At 35.7% G+C, this 23,769-nt stretch overlaps 3 protein-coding genes across 3 annotated transcripts; 1 reads left to right on the top strand and 2 right to left on the bottom strand.

Moving 5' to 3' along the window:
* Nucleotides 1–5,347: 5,347 nt before the first annotated feature.
* LOC111810419 (transcription factor bHLH25-like) lies at nt 5,348–7,046 on the bottom strand. The gene is made up of 3 exons (XM_023697126.1): nt 6,691–7,046; nt 5,530–5,919; nt 5,348–5,428 (listed from the first exon to the last, which is right to left on the bottom strand). The coding sequence occupies exons 1-3, from the start codon at nt 7,018–7,020 to the stop codon at nt 5,348–5,350; spliced, it is 801 nt and encodes a 266-aa protein (XP_023552894.1). The 5' UTR covers nt 7,021–7,046.
* A 6,270-nt stretch (nt 7,047–13,316) lies between these two features.
* LOC111810093 (leucine-rich repeat receptor-like serine/threonine-protein kinase BAM1) lies at nt 13,317–16,816 on the top strand. The gene is made up of 2 exons (XM_023696665.1): nt 13,317–15,993; nt 16,076–16,816. The coding sequence occupies exons 1-2, from the start codon at nt 13,410–13,412 to the stop codon at nt 16,501–16,503; spliced, it is 3,012 nt and encodes a 1,003-aa protein (XP_023552433.1). The 5' UTR covers nt 13,317–13,409; the 3' UTR covers nt 16,504–16,816.
* Nucleotides 16,817–20,299: 3,483 nt separating this feature from the next.
* Nucleotides 20,300–23,516, bottom strand: LOC111809707 (cytochrome c oxidase subunit 6a, mitochondrial-like). Its single transcript, XM_023696098.1, has 4 exons — nt 23,358–23,516; nt 22,030–22,136; nt 21,872–21,914; nt 20,300–20,550 (listed from the first exon to the last, which is right to left on the bottom strand). The coding sequence occupies exons 1-4, from the start codon at nt 23,467–23,469 to the stop codon at nt 20,516–20,518; spliced, it is 297 nt and encodes a 98-aa protein (XP_023551866.1). The 5' UTR covers nt 23,470–23,516; the 3' UTR covers nt 20,300–20,515.
* Nucleotides 23,517–23,769: the final 253 nt, after the last annotated feature.

Raw genomic sequence — 23,769 nt, 5'->3', positions numbered from 1 at the left:
ATTGTACTCAATCAAAGGTATATAAATTATACAACCTCGTTAGTGAAAAGATTTTAGTTAGAAGGGATGTAATATTTAATGAAAACATGAGTTGGGATTGGAGTAAAGAACAGGAGCAGCAAAAGATTACACTTGAAGTTTCCCCAAATGAAGAGACAGGGGTCAACTCCAGTGCATCTCCCAGTGCATCCACTGCAACACAAAGTGTGTCAAATTCATCATCTTCAGCATCACCAAACAGTAATTCTTCTGTTAAAGAATTTTGGATGAGACACCTCCAAGGAAGTATAAATCTTTAGCTAACATATATGCATCATGTCAGTTTGCTCTTACTATTTCAGACCCTATGAATTATGAAGAAGCAACTGAAAAAGAAGACGGGAAGAAAGCCATGGCAGTAGAGATGCAGTCCGTTAAGAAAGATGGAACATGGGATATGGTTGACCTACCAAACGAAAAGTTTTATGGAGATTTACAAGAAGAGGTTTATGTAACACCGCCAGAGGGATTCATAGAGGAAGACAAAGAAACAAAGGTATACAGGCTGAGACAGACATTGTACGGGTTAAAAAGCAGACATACTTACGAAGGCCTTGTCAAAAGAAAAGTTTTGTACTTGACATCTGCAACTTTGAATCAAGGGGGAGTGTTGAGATATGATTCAAAGTATTCAAAATGAAGATATGATTCAAAGTAGTTGAGATATGATTCAAATATTCAAACTACCAAGATTTTAGGAGATTGTTAGTAGATTTGAATTTTTCTAGATTTCGATAGATTTATTATTTCTGGTCCAGTGTATAAGCTATAAATACTGGAATTGTGTAACCTTTGAGCATTAAGTTAGTAGACATTAATAAAGCACTGCAGCTTCTATCTATTCTCATCTATTCATGTCTATTCCTATATCCCTTTTTTTCAACAACTCCAAACTGAGATACAAAGTCCATTAGAACTACAACACCAGTGGTACAAAAAATAGGTGAACCACCTCTAGACCCATGAGTTTGTATCGGTCAGAGTCGAGGCCTTTTCAATAATGGGTTTGTGATGGTCCGACTCAAAACCTTCCTAAAAGTTTAGATAGCACTAGAATTAGGTCCTAACTTACTAGAGTTTGAAGAAAAGTATGTGGTAACCTATTAAGGATTGGATGCAATAAAAACCTTCAAGTATATGGTAACCTATCAGATAGAGATTTGATGCAATGAAAACCTACGAGGAGACTCCATACTAAATATTTTTATACTCGTCCAATTTACCTTTCTTTTTACGTGTTCCATGATTGTCGATTCAGGCGGAGGAGCGTTCAGGAACTACATAAGAGGGTTGACGTGGAGAGTCAATCTAGTCTATAAATTTTGGGGTCTTTTATATTTTCTTCAAAATTGTACCCCAATCTTATTTACTGCGTGTGTGGTGCAGTGAAAAGATAAAATATAAGATAGAAGATAGAAGGGATGGATGAGGATAGGCATTGTGTGGATGGCACAAGTTAGAGTAAGAGAGGCAGTACCAATTAGTAAGCCCTTGTCGGGTGGCAGTGTTTTTCACATGCAAAAAGAACCCAGGCCTCAATTGTATGATATTATCTACTTTAAATATAAATTCTCGTAGCTTTGCTTCTAGACTTCCTCCAAATAGCCTCAAACTAATATAGATGTATTAATTACTTATAAACTTATGATCATTCCCTAAATTTTAGCCAACTTGGGACTCTCTCTCGGTAATCCTCGACACTTTCTTCCTTAGATTCCTTTTCTATTAACCCGCGTGAACATCTTTCTTAATATCTCGTTTTTCGTGTATTCTTATCTACTCCACTCGGTACTCCCATTGTGATATATAAGAAGCAGAGCAGAGGAAAGGCATGAGAAGAAACATATCAAGCGAGAGAGAGAAGTGATAGATATGGGGCGGAAGAAGAGTGGTTTGGTGCTGGCAATGGTAGCCATGATGCTTATAATGGTATCAGTGAGTGGCATTGAAGATGAACTCATTCAACTTCCTTAAGAATTGGAACAAAATGAAGGTGTAGAAAGGTTGTTGGATGGCGTGTCCAGAAAAATGTTTAAAGGCCTGAGATCGAGTATGGGAAAGTGTCCCTCCGGCTTTTGCACCAGGGATTCTTTCTGTGGCCGCTCCTGCCAATGCAGAATAGTCTCCACTTCACCCTTTGTCTATTCTACATGTGTTCCAAAATGATATCTATCACCACTCCTACTCATACTCCTACTACTTCCACTTATTATGTCACCACCTTCTTAGTCTTCCCTCTCTATGTTCTAATGAATAACAACCTTATTTTGAATAACTTTCTTCTTTTGTTCCATTCCTAGTTTTGGATGCATTATACCATACACTTGTTTCAAAATAAAGATAATAACGGTAAGAATGATATACTTTCGATTCTCGAGCAACATATCTCACATTTGTTGGAGAGGAGAACGAAGCATTCTTTATAAGAGTGTAGAAACCTCTCTTTAGTAGACGCGTTTTAAAAACTTTGAGAAAAAACCCGAAAAGAAAAACTCACAAACGACTGCTAACGGTGGACTTGGGCTAAGCAGAAGAACCGTCTATGGAATTCTTTTCTTGCACATTTGTAGGCTAAAGCAAACCTGGTTAATGTGCCAAGATTGTCGGGGACCTGCAATCAGCAAAGATAAACTTGTAAATCTTGTGTTGACGAATGGATACTGAATCCACAAAGCTACGTGCATCAATAATACTTTATAATATCAAATCCTAAGCATCGAGGATCATAATCATTCATGTGCTTTATAGGTGAGTCCAAATGTAACGGCTCAAGCGCACCACTAGTGGATATTGTCCTCTTTGTGCTTTCCCTTTCGGTGACCCCATATGCATGTAAGTGTCATCCATCCCATTGCTTTTGGATTTCCATCTCTCGTGCTTCCTACATTTTCTTTGAAACTTATCCTCTGATGTTGATTGTTCAAGACCGGTCTCTCGTGGATTTTATGGCGCTTTTGGATTTTAAGCCCACCGCTACTTCATGCATGATTTGACTGTTAAATGCAAATATTACTTTAAAATATTTTAAAAATGATGTCATAAGACTTGCACGTTAAAAATAAAATCTTTAAATTAATAAAAAAAACATATAAGAAACGAGAATAAACGATATATTCAAAAACTAGAAAACAAAATATTGCTCTAATAAAACCTAGGACCATAAAATAAGATGAAACGCAACTATTTTAATACCGGTTTCATGATCTTTACGTGTCACTTCCGTCATCCATATAGGGGTGTCTTGTCTTTACCCTACTATTAGGTCATTGAAATGCAAACACATGCAACATGGTGGGACTTATCATTTATAATACTCTTTGGCGGCTTTCCAGTCCAGGATAAGTTGAATATGTAGTACTTCTCTACACAGGACCCACACGTGCAAACGTGGGTCCACCAAGTGGGTTCGCACACCTCTGGGTCTATTGGTTGGGCTAAGTTGGATATGTAGTACTTCTCTACACACGACTCACATGTGCGAACGTGAGCTCACCAAGTGGGTTCGCACACCTCTGGGTCTACTGGTTGGGCTAACACTAACTGACAGGCGGTTGCTAGACACTCGCAGGGAATAGCGATCGTCATAGAATCATGGTAAACATGATGATCATTTTAGTCTCATAGTGTACGAGTCTGTACACATCATAATAAGGAAGTATCCCAATGCACGTGAACATACAATTATGCATGAGGTCCCCATACTTTTCATCATGGCGTAATAAATAATGCAAGATAACCTCCGTTCTTTGTTCTTATACATCATTTCATAGCAGAAGGAGGTGATGCATCATAGATCTTTTGATCAAAACATATCATGGCATGTCATGGTATATCATCACCTAACATAACATATCACAGTACACATGACATGCTATACATATCATGGACTAACGTATCATATCACAGTACATCATTTTCTGGAGTCGTCAAAAAAATGTATTCTTCAGGCTAAGTGGGACAACTTTCATTTTTTTTTTTAAATTTTGGGTTATTACTGACATACTTGTGTGTACGCGTAAAATCATTTAAAAATAAACTCACTTTACATGGACTTTAAATGTCCATAAATTTATTTGAAACGTAATAATAGCGTTGAAAATTAACATCTCTTGTCCAAATTTTAAAAATAATGATGTTGACTTGTCCTAACACAAGGACTATGACTTAAATGCGAAAATCTAACTATCGTGACTTTGTTTCAATGGCCTCCTCAACCGATGCCGTCATCCATACATGATAGCCTTACTTTTTACCTTGTTGGCCGAAGCTGAAGTCGTTAAATTATGTTCCTTTGATCTTGCTTGTCAAGATCCGATTCTAAACTTGAAGTTCAGTTACGGAGTAGATGTGCGATGAATTGAGTTTGAGAAGATCGAGTAGATATTAGCAACGAGTAATTCATATTTGAGTTTAAAATAAAACAAAAAACAGAGTTTTATATTGTTTGTTTGTGGTTCAAAGATCCCTTTCCTAGTGATTACCAAAATCAAAGCCAGTCTCTATCAGCATTGGAATTAAGTTCAATTAAATCTTGAACACAAATTCATGCGACCTATATTACATTAGGGGTCGGCAACAACCATCTGAGCCATCATGTTCTTGTCCACCTAACTGGATCCAAATTGGTTGGTGGGGGCATTTGATTTTGACTTCCCTCCAACCATTTTGGACTCTAAACTTTAATCTCTATAACTCACTCGTTCAACGCGGTAAAAATCTTAATAAACTCGTTAAATTCATTAGGATAAAGCTTGACCTAAACTTATGTACGGTTTGATAGAGATATCCATTTTATCGGTAGGGATCCGTCCTGAACCCGAAATAAATTTCTTGTTTAGATGAAGAATAAGGGAGGGAGGAGGGAACATTTTTTTTCTCGTTAGATAAATGGGACCCGTTTAATATAAATATATTTTCCGTCCCCGTCCCCACTTATATAAAGATTACATGGTGAGTTAATTTTGGGTAAGTTTAGAATAATGTAAGTACTAAGAACATATTGGACATGAAATTAAAAATTTATATGTATCTATGGAAAGGTTTTATAATATGTCCGATAATTTAAAAAAAATAATAATAATAAACATACACCGATTATTTAATTATTATATGCATTATTTAAAAAAAGTGACTAATAATTTCTAATTATTAGAACAAACATCATCGATGCAGAAACAACTAGAACGTATCGATATGAACAAGTGAAGTGAAGGGATGATCTAGAATATTATTTTAACTCGTTTACCGATAAAGATTTAATGCTATAATTTAAAAATTTTTATTAATGTCTGGATCGATCAAGGGATTGTTATGCTGTTATGAACTTGAACAATTCATCTTCTAACTTTCGTACCAGCTCTTTTGATTCTATATTTAAGTCCGAATTTCTCTGCGACGAAAGAGAATATATTCATAATTAGATCGAAAAAATGGTAATTCAATGCATAAATTGATGGAATTAATTGAATAAGAGATGGTGTTAGAAGGAACCTGAAGAAGAAAAACCATATATTGGGTTGAGCTGCCAAAGGGGAAGACATTGACATTAATGATCTTAAAATTGAGCTTCTCCATTTCCTCTAATAACTTGGCCAACAAACCCTCATGTTTCTCACAGTGGATTCGAACAAGAACATGTTTGTCTGAGATTTTGGCTTCGATTTCCACTAGTTTTTGGTCGGAAAATCCAGTTTTGTGATTGTGTTCTTCCCCATCAATGTCATCACAACAATCATTCATGTTGTTACATAAATGGGATTTCTTTATCAAAATGGCTGCTTCAATGTTGCTGTTCTTGCCCATTTCCTCTAGTGATTCCACACGTTCTTGTAGCTGTTTTATGTACTTGATTGCATCTCCTAGAATTGAGGCTTTATCCATCTGTAAAACAACTTATAATATTGAATCTATCATGGATATGGGTCAATCATGACTCTCGTAATAATATGATATTGTCCATTTTGAGCAATAAACTTTCGTTACTTTGCTTTTGGGCTTTCCCAAACTGGCTCATACCAATGAAGATGTATTTCTTCGTAGTGGCTCCGTTTCATGCCCCGTTTCATAGAGAACCTCAAAATGGCTCTATTTCATTGTATTCCATCCGTATCCCAATTCCATTCATTTAATATACGGGTGGTGTCAGGTTTTATTACGGGACAGCTCATGATGTTTATATCGATCTATTATGCGCCTCTACATCTAGCATTAGGTAGACCTCTTTGCTTATGGTTCATCCTCTTAATTAATGAATGTGGGACTCCGTCTCACCAATTCTCCTCTCGAACAAAGTACCCTCCTCCGAGGTCTATGGAGCCCTAGAACAGTCTCCCCTTAATCGAGGCTCGACTCCTTCTCTTGAGCCCTCAAACAAAGTACACCTTTTGTTCGATATTTTAGTCACTTTTGACTACACCTTCGAGGCTCACAATTCTTTGTTCAAAACTTGAGAATTCTATCGACATGGCTAACGTAAAGGTATGATCGTGAGTTTATAAGTAAAGAATCCCCGACTCTCTACAATGATATGATTATTCACTTTAAGCTTAAGCTAATTTAAAGGAGGTTCATGAGTTTATAAAGAATCTCTATGGATACGAGGACTTTTGAGAAAAACTCAAATTAAAGGTAAAATTAGTATAATTTGGGTACCTTCTTAAGGCCAGGTAAGAGGGCTGAAAGAGCAATGAATCTCTGGCTGAGTTTCTCCCGGCGTTTCCTCTCAGCCAGAACGTGATCTTTAGCACGCGGTGGATTTCTACCAACATTAACCAACGGCCAAATCTCCGCCGCCGCCGCCGCCGCCGGACAAAACTTACCCTCCTGAAATAAGATCATCTGAGACGATGAAGACGCCACGGCCGCCGAGCCACCGCAAGACCGCCAGTGGTTGAACAATGGAGGTGAATCGGAGGTGGGGGTGGCGTTGAATAATTGATACTGATCATGAAATAGCAACGATGAATCTTGTTCTCCTTCCATCGTTCACGATTGCCAAATCTTTTACCTTCTTCTATGAGTGCCTTAGTTGAATGAATATTAATATGTCTGAGTCGCACGTGTGAATGTGAACTGCCTACAATGCCTTCTATATATATATATATATATATATATATATATTTGGGTGTTCATATTTGGTGAAGTCGCTTTCATTTTGTCAAAGAGAGTTGAGTTGTAGGAAATGGGAGTGGTCTCGCCACCGTCTACACCCACTTTTTTATTTCGCATGTCATTGTTCGTGTGCCAAAGTCCACTTCTTTCAAGATTTTGTTCTTAATTAATTTCTCCCCAATTATTTGCCTGAAATATGTCTTTTTCGACCGACCCGATTCAAATAGAAGTTTTGTTTAGATCGAGAGTCTAAAAGGAGAATAGAGTGAAAAGAGATATATATATTGATCCGCTCCACTATAGAATCCGACATTGATAGCACTACTGCCGTCAAGAACCTAGCCTCGGAAATTGGAGACGCCGTCTTCGGTGGTTTAGGCCTGCACTGGAGAATCGAAAGCATTGACCTCCATGAGAGTGGTGAGAAAGCCTGATTAGGTCATTAGATTAGGCTTTCTGTATGAAACACCACCCCTTTCCAGTACCAGAACCTACTCATACTTATTTTCTTTTTTTTAAGAAGTTATATTTAAAATAGAAATTATTCATTAAAATTATTTAAAATAAATATTTTTTAAATATATATGTATATTTGTACACATACATACGAGCAAAAATAAATAGGGAATGGAAAATGAATTAGAAAATTGAGATGAAATAGAGATATTTATATAATCAGCGGAAATCCATCCCGAACCGAATGAAAAATCCTTATTTAAATGAAGACTAAACATAGATATAAATTATATTTATCGTCCCGTACCACCTTACTTACTTAATGTGTGGATATATATACATCCGTGAAAAAATTACGTTGTTTTCTTGAAATTTTGAATTTTTAGAAATTACGTAGAATATTATTTTATATTTTTTATTTATAAAATATTATTAATTTTGTTGAATATATTTTTAAAAATATTTAAAAAAAAAAAAAAAAAAAAAAAAAAAAAAAACTTGAGAGAGAATTATATTCCAGGCGGACCCTTCGTTTCAACCATTGAGGTAAGTTAAAAATAAAATATTTTTATTACTATTGAAATATAATAATTAAAAAAAAATGGTTTATTTTATTTTATTATTTTAAATTCATTAACTTAGTTTTTGTAAAGAAAATGACTTATTTTAAAATAAAAATATAATAAGAAAGGTTTTTGAGAAAATTGACGTTGTCAAAAACAAAATATATTATCTTAAAATGAGTAATTTAAATTAAATATGAATAAAGGGTTTTGTTAATACGATGTAACTTTTAATACGTTGATTTTTATTTTGAATATTATTATTTTATAGATTGAGTACCTTGTTAATACATCTATGTTAAATCTAATTTTATTTTAGTAATTAATGAGTTGGGTTTATAAACTTATTTTTTAAAAATAAAAAATAAAAAAAATGTAATATTATTTAGGTGTTGAATAATATATTCAGGAGATTATATATTACGGTAGTATTTGTGGGAAAAAAAAAAAAAGTATATTTAAGCCGAAGCACCCGAGCCGACTTGTTCTCATTCTCACAGGCTTGGCTTGGCTTGACCTAAGTAAGTGAGGGGTGGTGCGGAGACGGTGAATATAATCCCCGTCTCCGTTTAGTTCTCATTTAAATGAGTATTTCTTATTCCATTCAAGGTGGATCCCGGTGGGTTAGATAGACATCTTTATCCCTATTCTCATTTCTTAGTTCATTCTTCGTTCTTACAAAATTCTCCATTTATTTTTTTGAGTCTATATTGTTTGATAAAAGTGTCTCACATGGGTTAATTTAGGGAATGATCATGAGTTTATAATCAAAAAATACATTCGCCATTGGAATGAGACATTTTGGGGAAGCCCAAAACAGAGCCATGAGAGATTATGCTCAAAATTGACACTATCATACCATTGTGGAGGGTCGAGTTCATCTAACATATATATTAAAATAACCTACTAAACATATTCTTTGACCATGTTTTGTTCTCATTCATGTTGTTTTTAGAAAAAAAATTCTAAAAAATCACCTAATATAGAATTATTGTAACGGAAACACGTTCAAGTATGAAAGTTTCTATGAAGAGCCACCGAAAAGAAAGGTGTACATTGTGATCTCGATTCATTCATGTATCATTTATTTACCAACATCACAGTAATATTTTTGGAATCTATGACAACTGTTATAAAAAAGAAAGGGTAAATAAACAATAATAAAAGTGGTCAAACATAATGGAAAGGGTGATCCCCTAAAAAGTTGGGAAAAGGTGGTTTTATCTTTATTGTTTTGGAGTAAGGGAAAAGGGGTTGAAAGTGAACTTTTTTTGCATCTTTTTATCTAAAACACGAACAACAAAGTGAAGAGGGCATTCATAATTCATAATAATTCATTATTGTATATAATGTTTAAAGGGAGAGTGTTTGAGTTTGTACTCATAAACTTCTCTCCTTTCCATACCCATTGGTTAAACCTAAAATCATGTTGGATTCTCATTGCCTTTAATCATTTCCTTTCATCACCTTTCATTCTCTTTCCTCCCTCTCATGGGCTTGAGCGGATATAAATGATATCAAAGCTAGACACCGAGAGGTGTGCTAGCGATGATACTCGCGCTCTGGCCCTCAAAGGGATGGATTGTGAGATTCCACGTTGGTTGGAGAGAGAAACGAGACATTTTCTTATAAGGGTTGTGGAGAAACCTCTCTCTAGTAGATGCGTTTTAAAATCGTGAGGCTGACAACGATATGTAACGGGCCAAAATGAACACATGAGTATATAAATGAATTGAGACTACTTGTAACTACCCAAATCCACCGCTAGTAGATATTGTCCTCTTTGGGCTTTCCCCCTCAAGGCTTTAAAACACGTCTGTTAGGGGAAGGTTTCCACACCCTTATAAATGGTGGTTTGTTCTCCTCCCCAACCAATGTGAGACATCACAATTGGTATCAGAGCCAGACATCGGACGATATGCCAGCCTTCTCACTATTCCCCAAAATGGGGTAGACACGAGACGGTGTGCTAGTAAGAACGCTAGGCCCCAAATGGGGGTGGATTTGGGGGCAGTCCCACATCGATTAGAGGAAGGAAAGAGTGTCAACAAGGACGCTAGGCCTCGAAGGGAGGTGGATTGTGATGTTCCACATTGGTTAGGGAGGAGAACAAACCACCATTTATAAGGGTGTGGAAACCTTCCCCTAGCATACGCGTTTTAAAGCCTTGACAGAAAGCCAAAAGATGACAATATCTACTAGTGGTGGATCTGGGTCATTACACTACTGATACATCAATATTATTAAAACTGTATTTAAGACACCGAGTATAATAATAATAAACTATTCAGTTATATCATTGTTAACGGGTATAGTTTATAAAGTTTATGAGATATATTTAAACTATAGTACTAAGTTGGTAGTTTATCTTATAAGTTATATCCCTAATTAGTAGCATTATTATTGTTATTATTATTATTTGATATCATATGAATTATTAAGAAAATGAGAGAGGGAGGGAAACGACAGCGCATTGATGGGTGAGTCCCAATTGTGGGAAAACACAAATCAAAATTATTATTATAATTTATTTTTAAAAAATAAAAAAATAAAAAAATATGGATTAAAATTAGGAAGTGGTTGGGAAGAGGAAAAGGAGGAGAGATTTTTAAATTTTAACAGAGCTCCCTCCTAAATCTTTAATTAACCTCACTAAATGATTCCCTAAACCTTGATTAGTGGGCTTATTCTTTTATTTTTAATTATTATTGATATTTTCTTTTTCTTTTTAAGTTGATCATAGCTGGATGTTCTTGGATTTCTCACTAATGGATTCTTTTTTTATTAATTTAATTAATTGAAAATATTAATTAGCTAATTATTTAATTACTACTCTAATACATTGGTAATGTTGACATTTTTATTTTTAACTTTTGAAAGCTGTAATAATTAATTGAACTTATTTAATTTATTTTAGTTAAATTTATACTTTTTTTTTTTTCATTTTACTAATTTGTTTAAATGACCTAATAACCCGACCGATCCAAACTACTCAACCCAAACTATAACGATTGGATTGGGTTAGGTTGGGTTGAGTTTTTTTCTTTTTATGATTTAAATTTAGATTGCATTTTTAGAAACCCTAATATTTGTGTTGGTAACAGTCTAAGCTCACTGTTAGTAGATATTGTTAAGGCTTTTAAAATAGGGAGATGTTTTCACACCGTTATAAAAACATGTTTGGTTTCCTTTATAGACACTAGACAGTGGTGGACACCAGACAGTGTGCTAACTAGGATGCTGAACCTCAAAATGGATGAATTTTGAGATACGAGAGGAAACAAAACACTTTATAAGGGTGTGAAAATCTCTCCCTAATAAACGCGTTTTAAAAATCTTAAAAACCTTGAGGAAAGACGGAAAAGTTCTGTAAATAATAATAATATCTTAAATTGTAAAAATACAAATAAGAATATTAAATATGTGTCTCAAAACTTATTGCAAAACCTTACCAAACAGTCGGATTGTAAGGAAAATGACAATAGGGTCCAACTCCGATCAGGCGTAGGACACGTTCTCTTGAGTAAAGTAAAGGTGGAAGGGAAGGGGTAGTGTGGTAATTGTGGGGTTAGTTTTGGCTGCTCCGTCATTTTCATCTCACGTGGGGACCCACGTGATCGGTCATGGATGGAGGGGGTAGAAGGTTAAGGTTTGTTGTGTTTGTGGTCCCCAGTAAGGTGAGGTTTGTTGCACGTGGCACCCAGGGCAATTCAGTAAATTTTAGTTATGAAATTAAAATTAAATTTAACTCTTCTTAACTATTTGTGTAAAATATTTTTATTTTTTTTATTTTTTTAAAAATGTAACTGAATAGGATAATATAAATCAATTAATATTTTTTTAAAAAAATAATATAAACCCTAAATTGAGCTCAATAATTTATGCATGAAATTGGAAAGAGAAATTGAATTGAGAGCGGTAGGAGAGTTGCCCTTTAAAGATGAGGGCTTTTTGGTCATTTAATTGCCAATTTTGGGTGGGTGGGCCCCACCATATACTCATCCATTTGGTACCATAATTTCAGTTTTAAATGGTCCCCACTTTTCTTCCTACTATTTTAAATATTATTATAATATTACATTTATAGTTATTAAAAATTAATAATTGTTAAAAATTAATAATTCTTTTTAGTAAACAATATCCATGAATTATGCCAACATATGAGCAATATCATTTAAATCATTTAAATGTGATCATTTCGGTTCCTAACTAATATAAATTCAATTATTATACTTATTTTAATTAATTTTCATTTTCCTAAATACGACGTATATATTAAAAATAATAAAAATTTCAATCATCCATAGCCACGTATAAGAAGACAGCGTTACTAATATTAATTATAAACTTTTAATTATTATTTTTTTTTTAATTAAAGTTTTTATTATTGTTTTTTTGGGTTTGAAAAGCGGTTATTCAAATCTTATTTTTAATTTTTCTGCTCGATTTGTCCACTTGATTCAATGTTTTTGGTTTTTTGTTGAGAAAAGTTACGTAGTTTTTCTTCTATTTCTTAGAAAAGCCTCGTATCAATCAATCAAACTCTCGTGTAAACTTTACAAATTCGATCGGGTTCGTTCAATTACTTCAATTTTTTTTTTATTATTAATGATTGGAACGTTTTTGTCTCTCTTTAAGAAGAAGGAAAACCCGACTCAGCCCAACCAAACCAAATACACTTGAATCGCAATAGTTTGTGTATACCACCAAAATAGAGGTTTATCTGTCATCACATAGACATTTATTTATGCCTGATTCAATAAAAGTGCGTTCATGTCGTGAATTCTTGCATTCTTGCCCAAAATTTGTAGTTTGTTTAATTTGAATCATGATTTCAATAAATATTTAATTAAAATTTTATATTTCAAATTCAATCATACCAATAATTTAAAAACTAAATTAGAAGCAGGGATGTAACAGATTTAAAAAAACTCATAAATCAATATAATACATAAATAAAAATATGTATATATATATATATATATATATAAATTAAATGGAACTCTTTCTGGGGATAGTTATCATAAACCACCTTTTGTAATTAAATTGCAAGAAAATAAATATTAATAATTGCAAAAGAGAATTTCATTTTAATTTTTATTAAAATAATAATAATAATAATAAATTTGGAAGATAAAATGACCAACAGCTCACATCTCTTCTTCTACTCCCACCCTACTTCCTAACCAACGCTTTCTCTCTCAAATTCTCTCCCATTTTCGGACTGAAATCGCCATTGAAATGAAGCTTCTTCTGCTCCTCTTTCTCCTTCTTCACCTTCATACCCATCTCTCCCATTCTTCTCACTTGCCTGAATTTCGTGCTCTTCTATCTCTCAAAACCTCCCTCTCCGATGACTCTCACTCGCCGCTTTCCAACTGGGATCCTGCTACGCCCCACTGTACTTGGACTGGAGTCGTCTGCGATTTCCGCCGCCATGTCGTCGGCCTTGACCTTGCCGGATTGAATCTCTCCGGCACTCTTTCTCCTGACCTGGGTAGTCTTCGGTTTCTCGCGAATCTATCTCTTGCTGCTAATCAGATTTCCGGCCCCATTCCGCCGGAGATCTCTGCTATCTCTCCGCTTAAATACCTTAACCTCTCGAACAATCTGATTAATGGCACATTTCCTTTGCAACTCTCCTTGCTTAAGAATCTGGAGGTTCTTGATTTGTATAACAATAATATGTCTGGGAACTTGCCGCTTGTGGTCATTGAGTTGCCGAATCTTCGCCATTTGCATCTCGGTGGGAACTTCTTCTCCGGTGTGATTCCGCCGGAGTATGGAACCTGGCAGTTCATGGAGTACTTGGCTGTTTCTGGAAATGAGCTTCAAGGTCCGATTCCGCCGGAGATTGGTAATTTAACGAGGCTTCGTGAACTTTACATTGGGTATTACAATACCTACGATGGCGGTTTGCCGCCGGAGATCGGAAACTTATCGGAGCTGGTTCGATTGGATGCGGCAAACTGTGGGTTAATGGGTGAGATTCCTCGCGAACTTGGAAAACTTCGGAAATTGGATACTCTGTTTCTTCAGGTGAATGGGTTTTCTGGGCCTTTGATTCCAGAGCTTGGGAGCTTAACCGAGTTGAAATCCATGGATTTGTCTAACAACATTCTTGTTGGGGAGATTCCGGACTCGTTCTCTCAACTCAAGAACTTGACGCTTTTGCATCTGTTCAGGAATAAGCTTCATGGAGCTATTCCACAGTTCATCGGTGAGTTAACGGAGCTGGAAGTGTTGCAGTTGTGGGAAAATAACTTCACCGGCTCTATTCCTTATAATTTGGGGAAGAATGGCAAGCTTGTTGTTCTTGACATTTCGTCGAACAAGTTGACTGGAACTTTACCTCCCGATATGTGCCATGGAAACCGGCTTCAAACTCTGATTACCCTCGGGAATTTCTTGTTCGGTCCAATCCCTGAATCTCTCGGTCGATGCGAATCATTGAGCCGTATTCGAATGGGGGAAAATTTTCTCAATGGTTCGATTCCGAAGGGTCTGTTCAGTCTGCCAAATCTTTCCCAAGTTGAGTTGCAGAACAATTTCCTCACCGGAGAGTTTCCGGTCACTGATTCTGTCTCAGCGAATCTCGGCCAAATTAGTCTCTCAAACAATCGCCTCTCGGGATCCCTTCCACCGATGGTTGGAAATTTCTCCGGTGTCCAGAAGCTTCTACTCGATGGGAATAAATTCTCCGGCCAAATCCCACCTGAAATCGGACGATTACAGCAGTTATCAAAGATCGATTTCAGCCACAACAAATTCTCCGGCCAAATCGCCCCTGAAATCAGCCAATGTAAGCTCTTAACCTTCGTCGATCTCAGTCGCAACGAACTCTCCGGTGAGATTCCGAATGAAATCACCACAATGAGAATATTGAACTATCTGAATCTCTCAAGAAATCACTTAATCGGAAGCGTCCCTGCTTCAATATCCTCAATGCAGAGCTTAACATCCGTTGATTTTTCATATAACAATCTCTCCGGTTTAGTTCCGGGCACCGGCCAGTTTAGCTACTTCAACTACACCTCATTCCTAGGCAACCCAGATCTCTGCGGTCCATACTTAGGACCTTGCAGAAATGGCGTCGACAATGGCACTCACCCCCCTCATTTAAAACCCTCACTCTCTGCCTCTGTTAAGCTTCTGCTCGTCATCGTCTTACTCGTCTGCTCCATCGCCTTCGCAATCGCAGCAATCATCAAAGCTAGATCGCTAAAACGAGCGAGCGGCTCTCGAGCTTGGAAACTAACCGCATTCCAAAGACTAGATTTCACAGTCGATGACATTTTGAACTCCTTGAAAGAAGACAACATAATCGGAAAAGGAGGCGCAGGGATTGTTTACAAAGGTTTTATGCCGAGCGGTGATCATGTCGCCGTGAAAAGGCTTCCGGCAATGAGCCGTGGGTCGTCCCATGATCATGGATTCAACGCTGAGATACAGACTCTGGGGAGAATTAAACATCGCCACATCGTTAGATTATTGGGTTTCTGTTCAAATCACGAAACCAATCTTCTGGTTTATGAATACATGCCTAATGGGAGTTTAGGGGAAGTTCTTCACGGTAAGAAGGGCGGCCATTTGCAGTGGGACACAAGGTATAAAATCGCCATTGAAGCTGCTAAAGGTCTATGCTATTTACATCATGACTGTTCGCCATTGATTGTTCATCGAGATGTGAAATCAAACAACATTCTTCTGGATTCTGATTACGAAGCTCATGTTGCTGATTTTGGGCTTGCCAAGTTTCTTCAGGATTCAGGTACATCAGAGTGTATGTCCGCCATAGCTGGTTCTTACGGATACATAGCTCCAGGTAACAATTTAATGTCGTATTACTCGAATATGGTTGTGGCTGAAAAATGTGATTATAAATTGAACTTATATATGTTATGCAGAATACGCTTATACACTACGAGTGGACGAGAAGAGCGATGTTTATAGCTTTGGAGTAGTACTTTTAGAATTGGTGAGCGGGCGAAAGCCCGTCGGGGAATTCGGTGACGGGGTCGACATAGTTCAATGGGTTAGAAAAATGACGAGCCCCAACAACGAAGGGGTGGTGAAAATCATCGATCCACGGCTGTCGTCGGTGCCGCTGAATGAAGTGAGTCATATGTTCTATGTAGCAATGCTGTGTGTGGAAGAGCAGGCAGTGGAGAGGCCAACAATGAGAGAAGTAGTTCAAATCCTGACAGAGCTGTCGAGGGCACCAAGCTGTAAAGAAGGCGAAGCAACATCGGCAATGTCACCACCTGGAACAACGGTGGCGTTGGATTCACCAAAGAAAACAACACAGCCACCGCCTGATCTTCTGAGCATTTGAAAATTATAGTACGGAGTTTGTGTACAGTTTAGGGAGATGGGATTGGGGATTGTGGTGGCGGTGGTGGCGTGGTGGTGGTGAGAGTGAGATGGGTGTCAGTCATGTCATTCACCATCATCATCATTTAGTGGAACAGTAGAGTTAGAGTAGCAATAGAGAGGTCAGTGTTAATGGTGCTCTCTGGTTTTTAGTGTGTTAGTAGTAATGGAAACAGTGTGTTGTTATGTCAAGGAGGAAGAAGAAGATGATGCCCTTTATATGGATCAATCAGCCATTTTTCAAGCTTAATATAGTCTCTATTCTTTTCTGTTTCCATGGTTTTTTTTCTTGAATTGCTCAAGCATATTAATGAAAATCTGAGTATTAACCGTCTCCGTTCACAACTAGCCCAAAGATAAGAGTATTAATGAGAGTGACAAAGGGCTGAATCTTAGTACATCGTAGCAGCAAGACCACTTACAACACCCTGTTGCATATTTAAGTCGTCATATCTGCTAATTTAGAGGATGACATGAGTGCTTATGCTGAAAGGTAGACAATATTATACTATTGCGGAGAGTCGTGTTCATCTAACACATGATTTTACCGATTGTGTAGTGGGAATTACCTAACAAGGCGACCCGAGACTCATCGGTCGCAAACGGAAACTTTATTATATTATTAATATTGGCATAATGTTCCAAAATCCAATCAATGATGTGGCACGTCCCATCCATTTTCACAGTCCTAGATTCCCTCTTTAAAAAATATTATTATTATTATTATTTTTTTTTTTTAGAAAACATTATTCTTTACGTTACCAACTCTTTCAACTTTTATCGTCCGGTGCCAACCAAATAGGTTAATGTTTTTTTTTTCAAACTTTAAGGTGGTTGGATTTTGGTTCTTTTTTCATGGTTTTTAAAAAAATTATATTTATCTCGATCATGTTATATTAATAATTAAAATCTTATATAGTGTACATAACAGGTCATAATTCATCGTTAATATTAGCTACAAATATTCTTTTTCAGACTGAAAAATGTTAACCGACAAGCTAAATGAGTTTCCAACTCAATTTTTATGATTTGGATTGGTTAGTCCAAGTTTGTCGAGTTATTAGATCATATGAACATTCTGTTTGTACGTGGACGAACACTGTTTCATACCCCATCATCCTTCCTCTTTCATTTTTCTTCCACTTCTATAATTCAATCTCCAATCTAACGTTTTCTATTTCTCGTATTTTGTCCTTTTTAATTTCGTTAATACTTTTTTAATATCGTTCGTTCATTTTTTCACTCTCTAAATATTAAAATTTCAAAGAAATAGAAATTCTTCGATGATTTTTTCAACTGAAATTTCGATACAGAAAGATCTCTAATTGGGACGGGAAGGTTATTAGGGTTAGATCGTTGAAAAAATGTGTGTCCAGAGGGAAAGGACAATTTTGTCCTCTAAATGACAAACTACTTTTCAACAAAATCTACCAAATACTGACCACTTTAGAGTTTGGACATTCAATTTTGCATCTCTATTATTACCTTATGCTACTTCTTTTCATTTAACCCCCTTTCTTTTTTTTTTTATTTATTTTTTTTTATAACTTTTGTCTATTTTTATTAAAAAAAAAAAGAGAATATCGTCGTCACGAATCTTCCCACGATAATGTTAAACGACATTATTTAAAAAAAAAAATAATACCCATTATTGAAAATTTGAAACTCGGACATTTTCCTACATCCTATGCAACATGTTCACATTATTTACTTTTCACTTCTAAGAGCGAACACTATTTCCACAGACCAACACGAATTCTTTCAATATGTTTCGTCTTTACTCACATACATCTTAAAAGAACATTCTAGAGGTCACTAATATAAAATTGCTTGACGGGAAGATTTTCTTAAAAAGCATGCAATTGAGACAAAACATACTGAAATGACTTGTAATGGTATGTGGGAATAGTAACGAACGTGACTATATCACATTAAATGAAGGAAAATATCGAGAGCATTATATCGTAGAAGTGTTTATTCGAGAAACAATCATGCCTCTATTTCTCGAAAAATTCAAAGACAAAGAAAAAGAAAGACAGAGAAAATGGAAGGACAGGCATAAAATGAGACAAAGAATTCTTTGATTTGATTCTTTTTTGTATGTATATTCTCATAATTTATACTTCAAAAGTATTAATAAATGTGTACTTTAAATTAAAAATCAAAAGTAATGGTTTTCTTTTTAAAAAAAATAAAATTAATCTATTAATATTTTAAAAAGGTTTAATTTATAATTGAACTTAAAAACATTCTTTGAAATGAACCTAATTATTTTGCCTTGAAAATACAAAAGTGGAAGGAGGAATCTTTAATTGTTATTATTATTATTATTATTATTATTATTATTATTGGGTAACCAAAATGGTTTAAATTAAAAAAAAAAAAAATGTTGGGATGAATTTATTAATAATATAGAAAGTAGAAAAAAGCTTTAGTTGTGAACTTTTTGACAATTCAACACATCAAAAAAAGTGGAATGGGACAGACAGCAAATAAAGCAACATGCCTGTTAAAGCATTTTGCTTTTAACTATAATTTTTTTAATCTTTATAATAATAATAATAATAATAATAATAATAATATATTAAAATATCAATTGGATTCAATATTTCAACTCAACTTTTCAATTATTTATTTGTTCATCAACTTCAAACAATAATTCTTTTAAAATTTGAACTACCAGTGCTTAAAAAGAATATATATACAGTATAGTGATCTTTATTATTTTGTGTTCAAATTTTCATATCCATATAATATAATACATTACAGTAATTATAACTAATTTAAAAGTTTAGTTAGAGGTTCGAATTTCAATCTTCCTACGCCTCCCGTGCGGGGAGTCAGAGTCCGAAGGGTCGCAGCCCTCTATTGAGCAGCCAGCACTTGCGCCTCGCTCTTCTTATAATCTAATCAATTAAGCCAGCATCTTTCTCATCTTCTAGTAACGACCAGTTGTCTACGGATTCCCCTTCATCTTCGGGACATAAATGTAGAATCAAAGGAAAGCGGTCTTTGTTTGAGATGATTTTGAGTCATCTGCTCTACTAACTGAGCTATACCGGCCATTTCTTTTCCTACACATTATCCTTATTGTCAATAGCGGATTTGAACCGGTAATACGAGGCTCTACTAACTGATAACTGAGCGATACCGGCCATTAGTCATAGGAAATATTAAAAATTTAAGAAGTTCGAGTTTTGAATCTCAATGTAACAGCCATTTTTGTCCTATTTGGCTTTTCCTTTCGAGCTTCTAAAATGCGTTTCCACTCGCTCCCTTAAAAGTTTCTTTCATTTTATTGAAGAGCTTCTACTTTTATTCTCAATTTGATTGTATAGAAGCTTGATGATACTCCTACCTATGAACATATAGCCTAATGCTTTTTCATACATTTCTGACGTCAATGAGATGTCAAATTCTTTGTTCTATCATTACACACACTGTACACTTCTGTTTTTCCCTTTCTTATCGAAGCTCATAAATCAGAGCTGCTTTATTCTGGCAAACTTACACAATTTGAGACTCACAGCTAGATGAACTACAATTTGGTAATTCTGATCCACTGATAAGCTTGAATATTATCAACAGATTTGAGATTTATACATACATACATCCAAGGACTCATCAGTGGCTTATAAAACAATTGAAGTTCTTGTTCTAGTTCTTGTGATCCAACTATTGTGTTGATAAACCTAACAATTGCTTCAGTTTACCAAGTAACCATTACCACCATTAGTACCACTAATTACAAACTCAGCTTTAGAATGATGGAAAGTTAATTTTATTAATCAGGAAGGATAGTTTTGACAACACAAAAAAGATATCAGACCCTGATAGCATTTAACAAATGAAAAATGACCATGCATCCTTTGTAAAGAAAATTTCAACCGAACCAGTCGATGAAGTCTTTCTGATATGGAACAAAGTGAAGTAGAATTCCTATGCTCGATGTCCCCTCGAACCAAACCAAGTCCTTAGTGATGCTTCACTTCAAAGAGACCATCGGGACCTGATGCACAAACAAAGGGTTGAGAATTAAAAAAAACAAATTATTATTTGAAGAAGTGAAACAATTATTTTCACAACAAATAATAAACGCAAAAGGACCAATCGAGAAACGAACAGAGACCAAAATCCATCAAATTCAGCCAGTTTTGATAAATGCTGCAGTACATTTCTAGCTCTACTTCCTACAATGATGCTATGAATTTTTTGCTTGTAAAGCTTTTAAAGACCAGTTTCAACTGCAGTTGTTCTAAAATATAACGAGAGAAGAAACTGCACAAACAGAGTTACCAAAAAATAAAAGTGGAACTACTTCTGAAAACAGCTTCCGAACAGTTCAATCCCAGAAGTATCCATAAAACCTAGAGATGATCAACAACAGAAAGTGGTATCCATTGAACTACCATTTGATATTTGACGATGGGGCAGCTCAAAGTTAAGTGAGGGTTCGGTAAATGAAAGGAGGAGGTTGTAAAATAGATCAGAAAACTGTTGGCAAGCTGAACGAGGTAATTATGAGTTACTAGCGGCCGTTGGTAGCAAATCTATTAGTTACATAATAGCTGTAAGTTTGCTTGGGAAACTATGTTAGATGGTTCAGCTTCCAGATGCCAACATTATCAATGGCCTAAGTTCAACTTTCAACATTATGCTCAAGCAACGTAAACTGTAAACAGAGATAATGACTGCTAATCAATTTTTGTTTCTGATTACTACAAACACTGTCCAATCCAAACAAAGAAAAACGTCCATAATTATGTATGTGGACCAAAAGCATAGAGGCATAATCACTAATTATTTGTAAAATCTACATTATGTTTAATGTTACTTTCATAAAAACAATAATTTATTTTAAGAAAACGACTAGCACCATAAATCAACTCAGAAAATTCACCACTACTTGGAAATTATATGTAACGACCCAGATCCACCACTTGCAGATATTGTCCTCTTTGGGCTTTCCCTTTCAGGCTTCCCCTCAAGGCTTTAAAACGCGTCTGCTAAGGGAAGGTTTCCACACCCTTATAAATGGTGGTTTGTTCTCCTCCCCCACCAATGTGGGACATCACATTATACATTTTGGGCATTTCCTTTTTTAACAAAATGAATTTTGAAATGCATGTAGAAAATAGAGTTTGTTATTTCTAGAAAGTATAAAAATAATTGAAAAGATAATATAATATAGCATCATCTTTAATAGGAAGAAAATAACACTACATGTCATCACTGCAGTATTCAGTTCTAGTTTCCTCTTCAAAACCCAAATTGCAACTTCAAAGGGATCTAAAAGATGTAATAGAACTAGTAATGACGTGGAAGCTTACCCCATGGGAACTCTTTATTGCGAATGTGCAAATATGGATATGCCTGCAAACGATGAAAACCCAAACAAAATGGGCCACAAATGAGAAACAATGCATAACGCAACTAATATATTGAGAAGTGGAGGAAAAATTATAAATTGACTGAAGCTATAGCTCACAGGGGGCTCTTCATAGTGGGGGTGGCCCTTTGATAGATTATAGAATGCTAAGATAGAGCAGGATACAATGCCTGCATAAGTAATCTTCTCCCACTTTGCCGTTTCACCTGACATAAAGAAAGAAAGTTTGTATGAGAGATAAAATATAGGGAGCACAAGCATCATTGCACTCCTGCATACTGTTTTTCCTTCTGCAATAGTATTTAGAAATAACAATAAGTAATTGTACCCAAACAACGTAAAGAGCTATCAAGTATATGTTATGGTGGGTTACTAGAAAATAAATTCACAACACTGAATTAGCTTAGCTCAAACAGTTTACAAAAACCCACCCCAAAAACAGAAGAATATCTGTCCCCCTCCCCCAACCACACCCAGAAACGTGAGAAAAGAGAGAAAAAAATGGTAGAAAACAAAGAAGCGGGAAAGCCCACAAGGAGCACACCAACTTAGAGGTCCCAAGTTCGAACCTTCGGGTTAGCATAATGCTAAAAAACCCTCGATGTCTCCTTAAGTCTGGGCCTTGAGGTGGATGTGGGTGCCTGGCTAAGAGGAACACAGTTCTGACTCCCGGTTATCAAAAGAACAAAAAAAAAGCAGGCGTAACGTTAGAGGTGGAGAAACTTCCACGACCTTCATCCTGGGGAAGAATTGTTTTATTAAAAAGCCCTAAACCCTCTAATAAATTTACTGAGTTTACGTTTCCTTTCGTTCATGTCTTATTTATGCGAAATCAGAAGTAATTAAGCCTACCACAAGCCACATCCAAGACTTTCGTTCATGTCTTTTCTTTTCTTTTTTTAATGCAATCATAGAAATCAAGAATTATGCTGCTGCCACTCAGTAATGGATCAAGAAATATGTTTGCCCCTCTTGTTTTCTTCTTTCCCATCAGCTTTAAATCAAATTAACTTCTTAGCGACTGGAAACCTAATCCACGTTAATTCTCAAATGTGTCATGTATATACTCCCGCTCGATGATTTAACAACACTATAGAATACCAACATTTAAATCAGAATTCAAATTTCAAAACACCTCCTTCCGCGAGACTTCCAATCATAAAGGAACAAAAAACATCGGATCAAATCATTTTGGACTAAATTTCTTAACATGATTCAATAATCAACATCATCCTTGTTTTCCACCATTTCGTCAGATAAAAATAGCGCAGGCAAATGAATGAAATCAAACATATAACGGGTTAAACAAAGTTTCCAAAAGCAACAAGCAAAAATTCCGTCAATAAAGAAAAGAAAATTGAGGGAGACGTGTTTGTAGCGCAAACACGATCATAATCCGAAATGCCGAGAGAGAGAAAGAGACTTACGAGCATCGTCGTGAGCAGAGGAAGCGAAGCCGCGTTTAGGCTGAGCGGAGTTTCGTGAGGCACCGCGTAAGGCGGCGCGAAGAAGATTGGATCGGATCGTCGCCATTGCCATTTTCTCTGACTCTCTCACACCAATTACCGAGATGATTGTAATGACCAAACCCTTGCATTTTAGATTGAAACTCTTTCGCTAGAATAATCCCAAGCGTGTAGCTTCGCACGTGCGCTTCCAGAAAATTAGGGAAAAAAAAACCGTCCCAAAATTTCAAATTTTTTTTGTTTCTATTCTTAACTTTAAAATGGTTTCCAAATTACATTATTTTAATATAAAAAAAAATGCTATAATTTGTATAATAATAGTCAAAGCAATTTTTCGCCCAAGAGCTTGGAGATCTTGAGCCAGAGATGACGG

The sequence above is a fragment of the Cucurbita pepo genome, chromosome LG14 (assembly GCF_002806865.2).
Source record: "Cucurbita pepo subsp. pepo cultivar mu-cu-16 chromosome LG14, ASM280686v2, whole genome shotgun sequence".
Lineage (NCBI taxonomy): Eukaryota > Viridiplantae > Streptophyta > Magnoliopsida > Cucurbitales > Cucurbitaceae > Cucurbita > Cucurbita pepo.
Note: the sequence above shows the minus strand (reverse complement) of the source record. Positions and strands in the feature narration are given on the sequence as shown.

Excerpts from the sequence above, each read along its gene's own strand:
- LOC111810419 (XM_023697126.1), bottom strand. The coding sequence starts at position 7,020 with ATGGAAGGAGAACAAGATTCATCGTTGCTATTTCATGATCAGTATCAA. Across the intron at positions 5,920-6,690 it reads TCTTACCTGGCCTTAAGAAG|ATGGATAAAGCCTCAATTCT; the intron begins GTACCCAAATTA and ends GTTGTTTTACAG. Across the intron at positions 5,429-5,529 it reads ATATGGTTTTTCTTCTTCAG|AGAAATTCGGACTTAAATAT; the intron begins GTTCCTTCTAAC and ends CTTTCGTCGCAG.
- LOC111810093 (XM_023696665.1), top strand. The coding sequence starts at position 13,410 with ATGAAGCTTCTTCTGCTCCTCTTTCTCCTTCTTCACCTTCATACCCAT. Across the intron at positions 15,994-16,075 it reads TTACGGATACATAGCTCCAG|AATACGCTTATACACTACGA; the intron begins GTAACAATTTAA and ends TATGTTATGCAG.
- LOC111809707 (XM_023696098.1), bottom strand. The coding sequence starts at position 23,469 with ATGGCAATGGCGACGATCCGATCCAATCTTCTTCGCGCCGCCTTACGC. Across the intron at positions 22,137-23,357 it reads CTCTGCTCACGACGATGCTC|GTGAAACGGCAAAGTGGGAG; the intron begins GTAAGTCTCTTT and ends TCTTTATGTCAG. Across the intron at positions 20,551-21,871 it reads CAATAAAGAGTTCCCATGGG|GTCCCGATGGTCTCTTTGAA; the intron begins GTAAGCTTCCAC and ends TTTGTGCATCAG.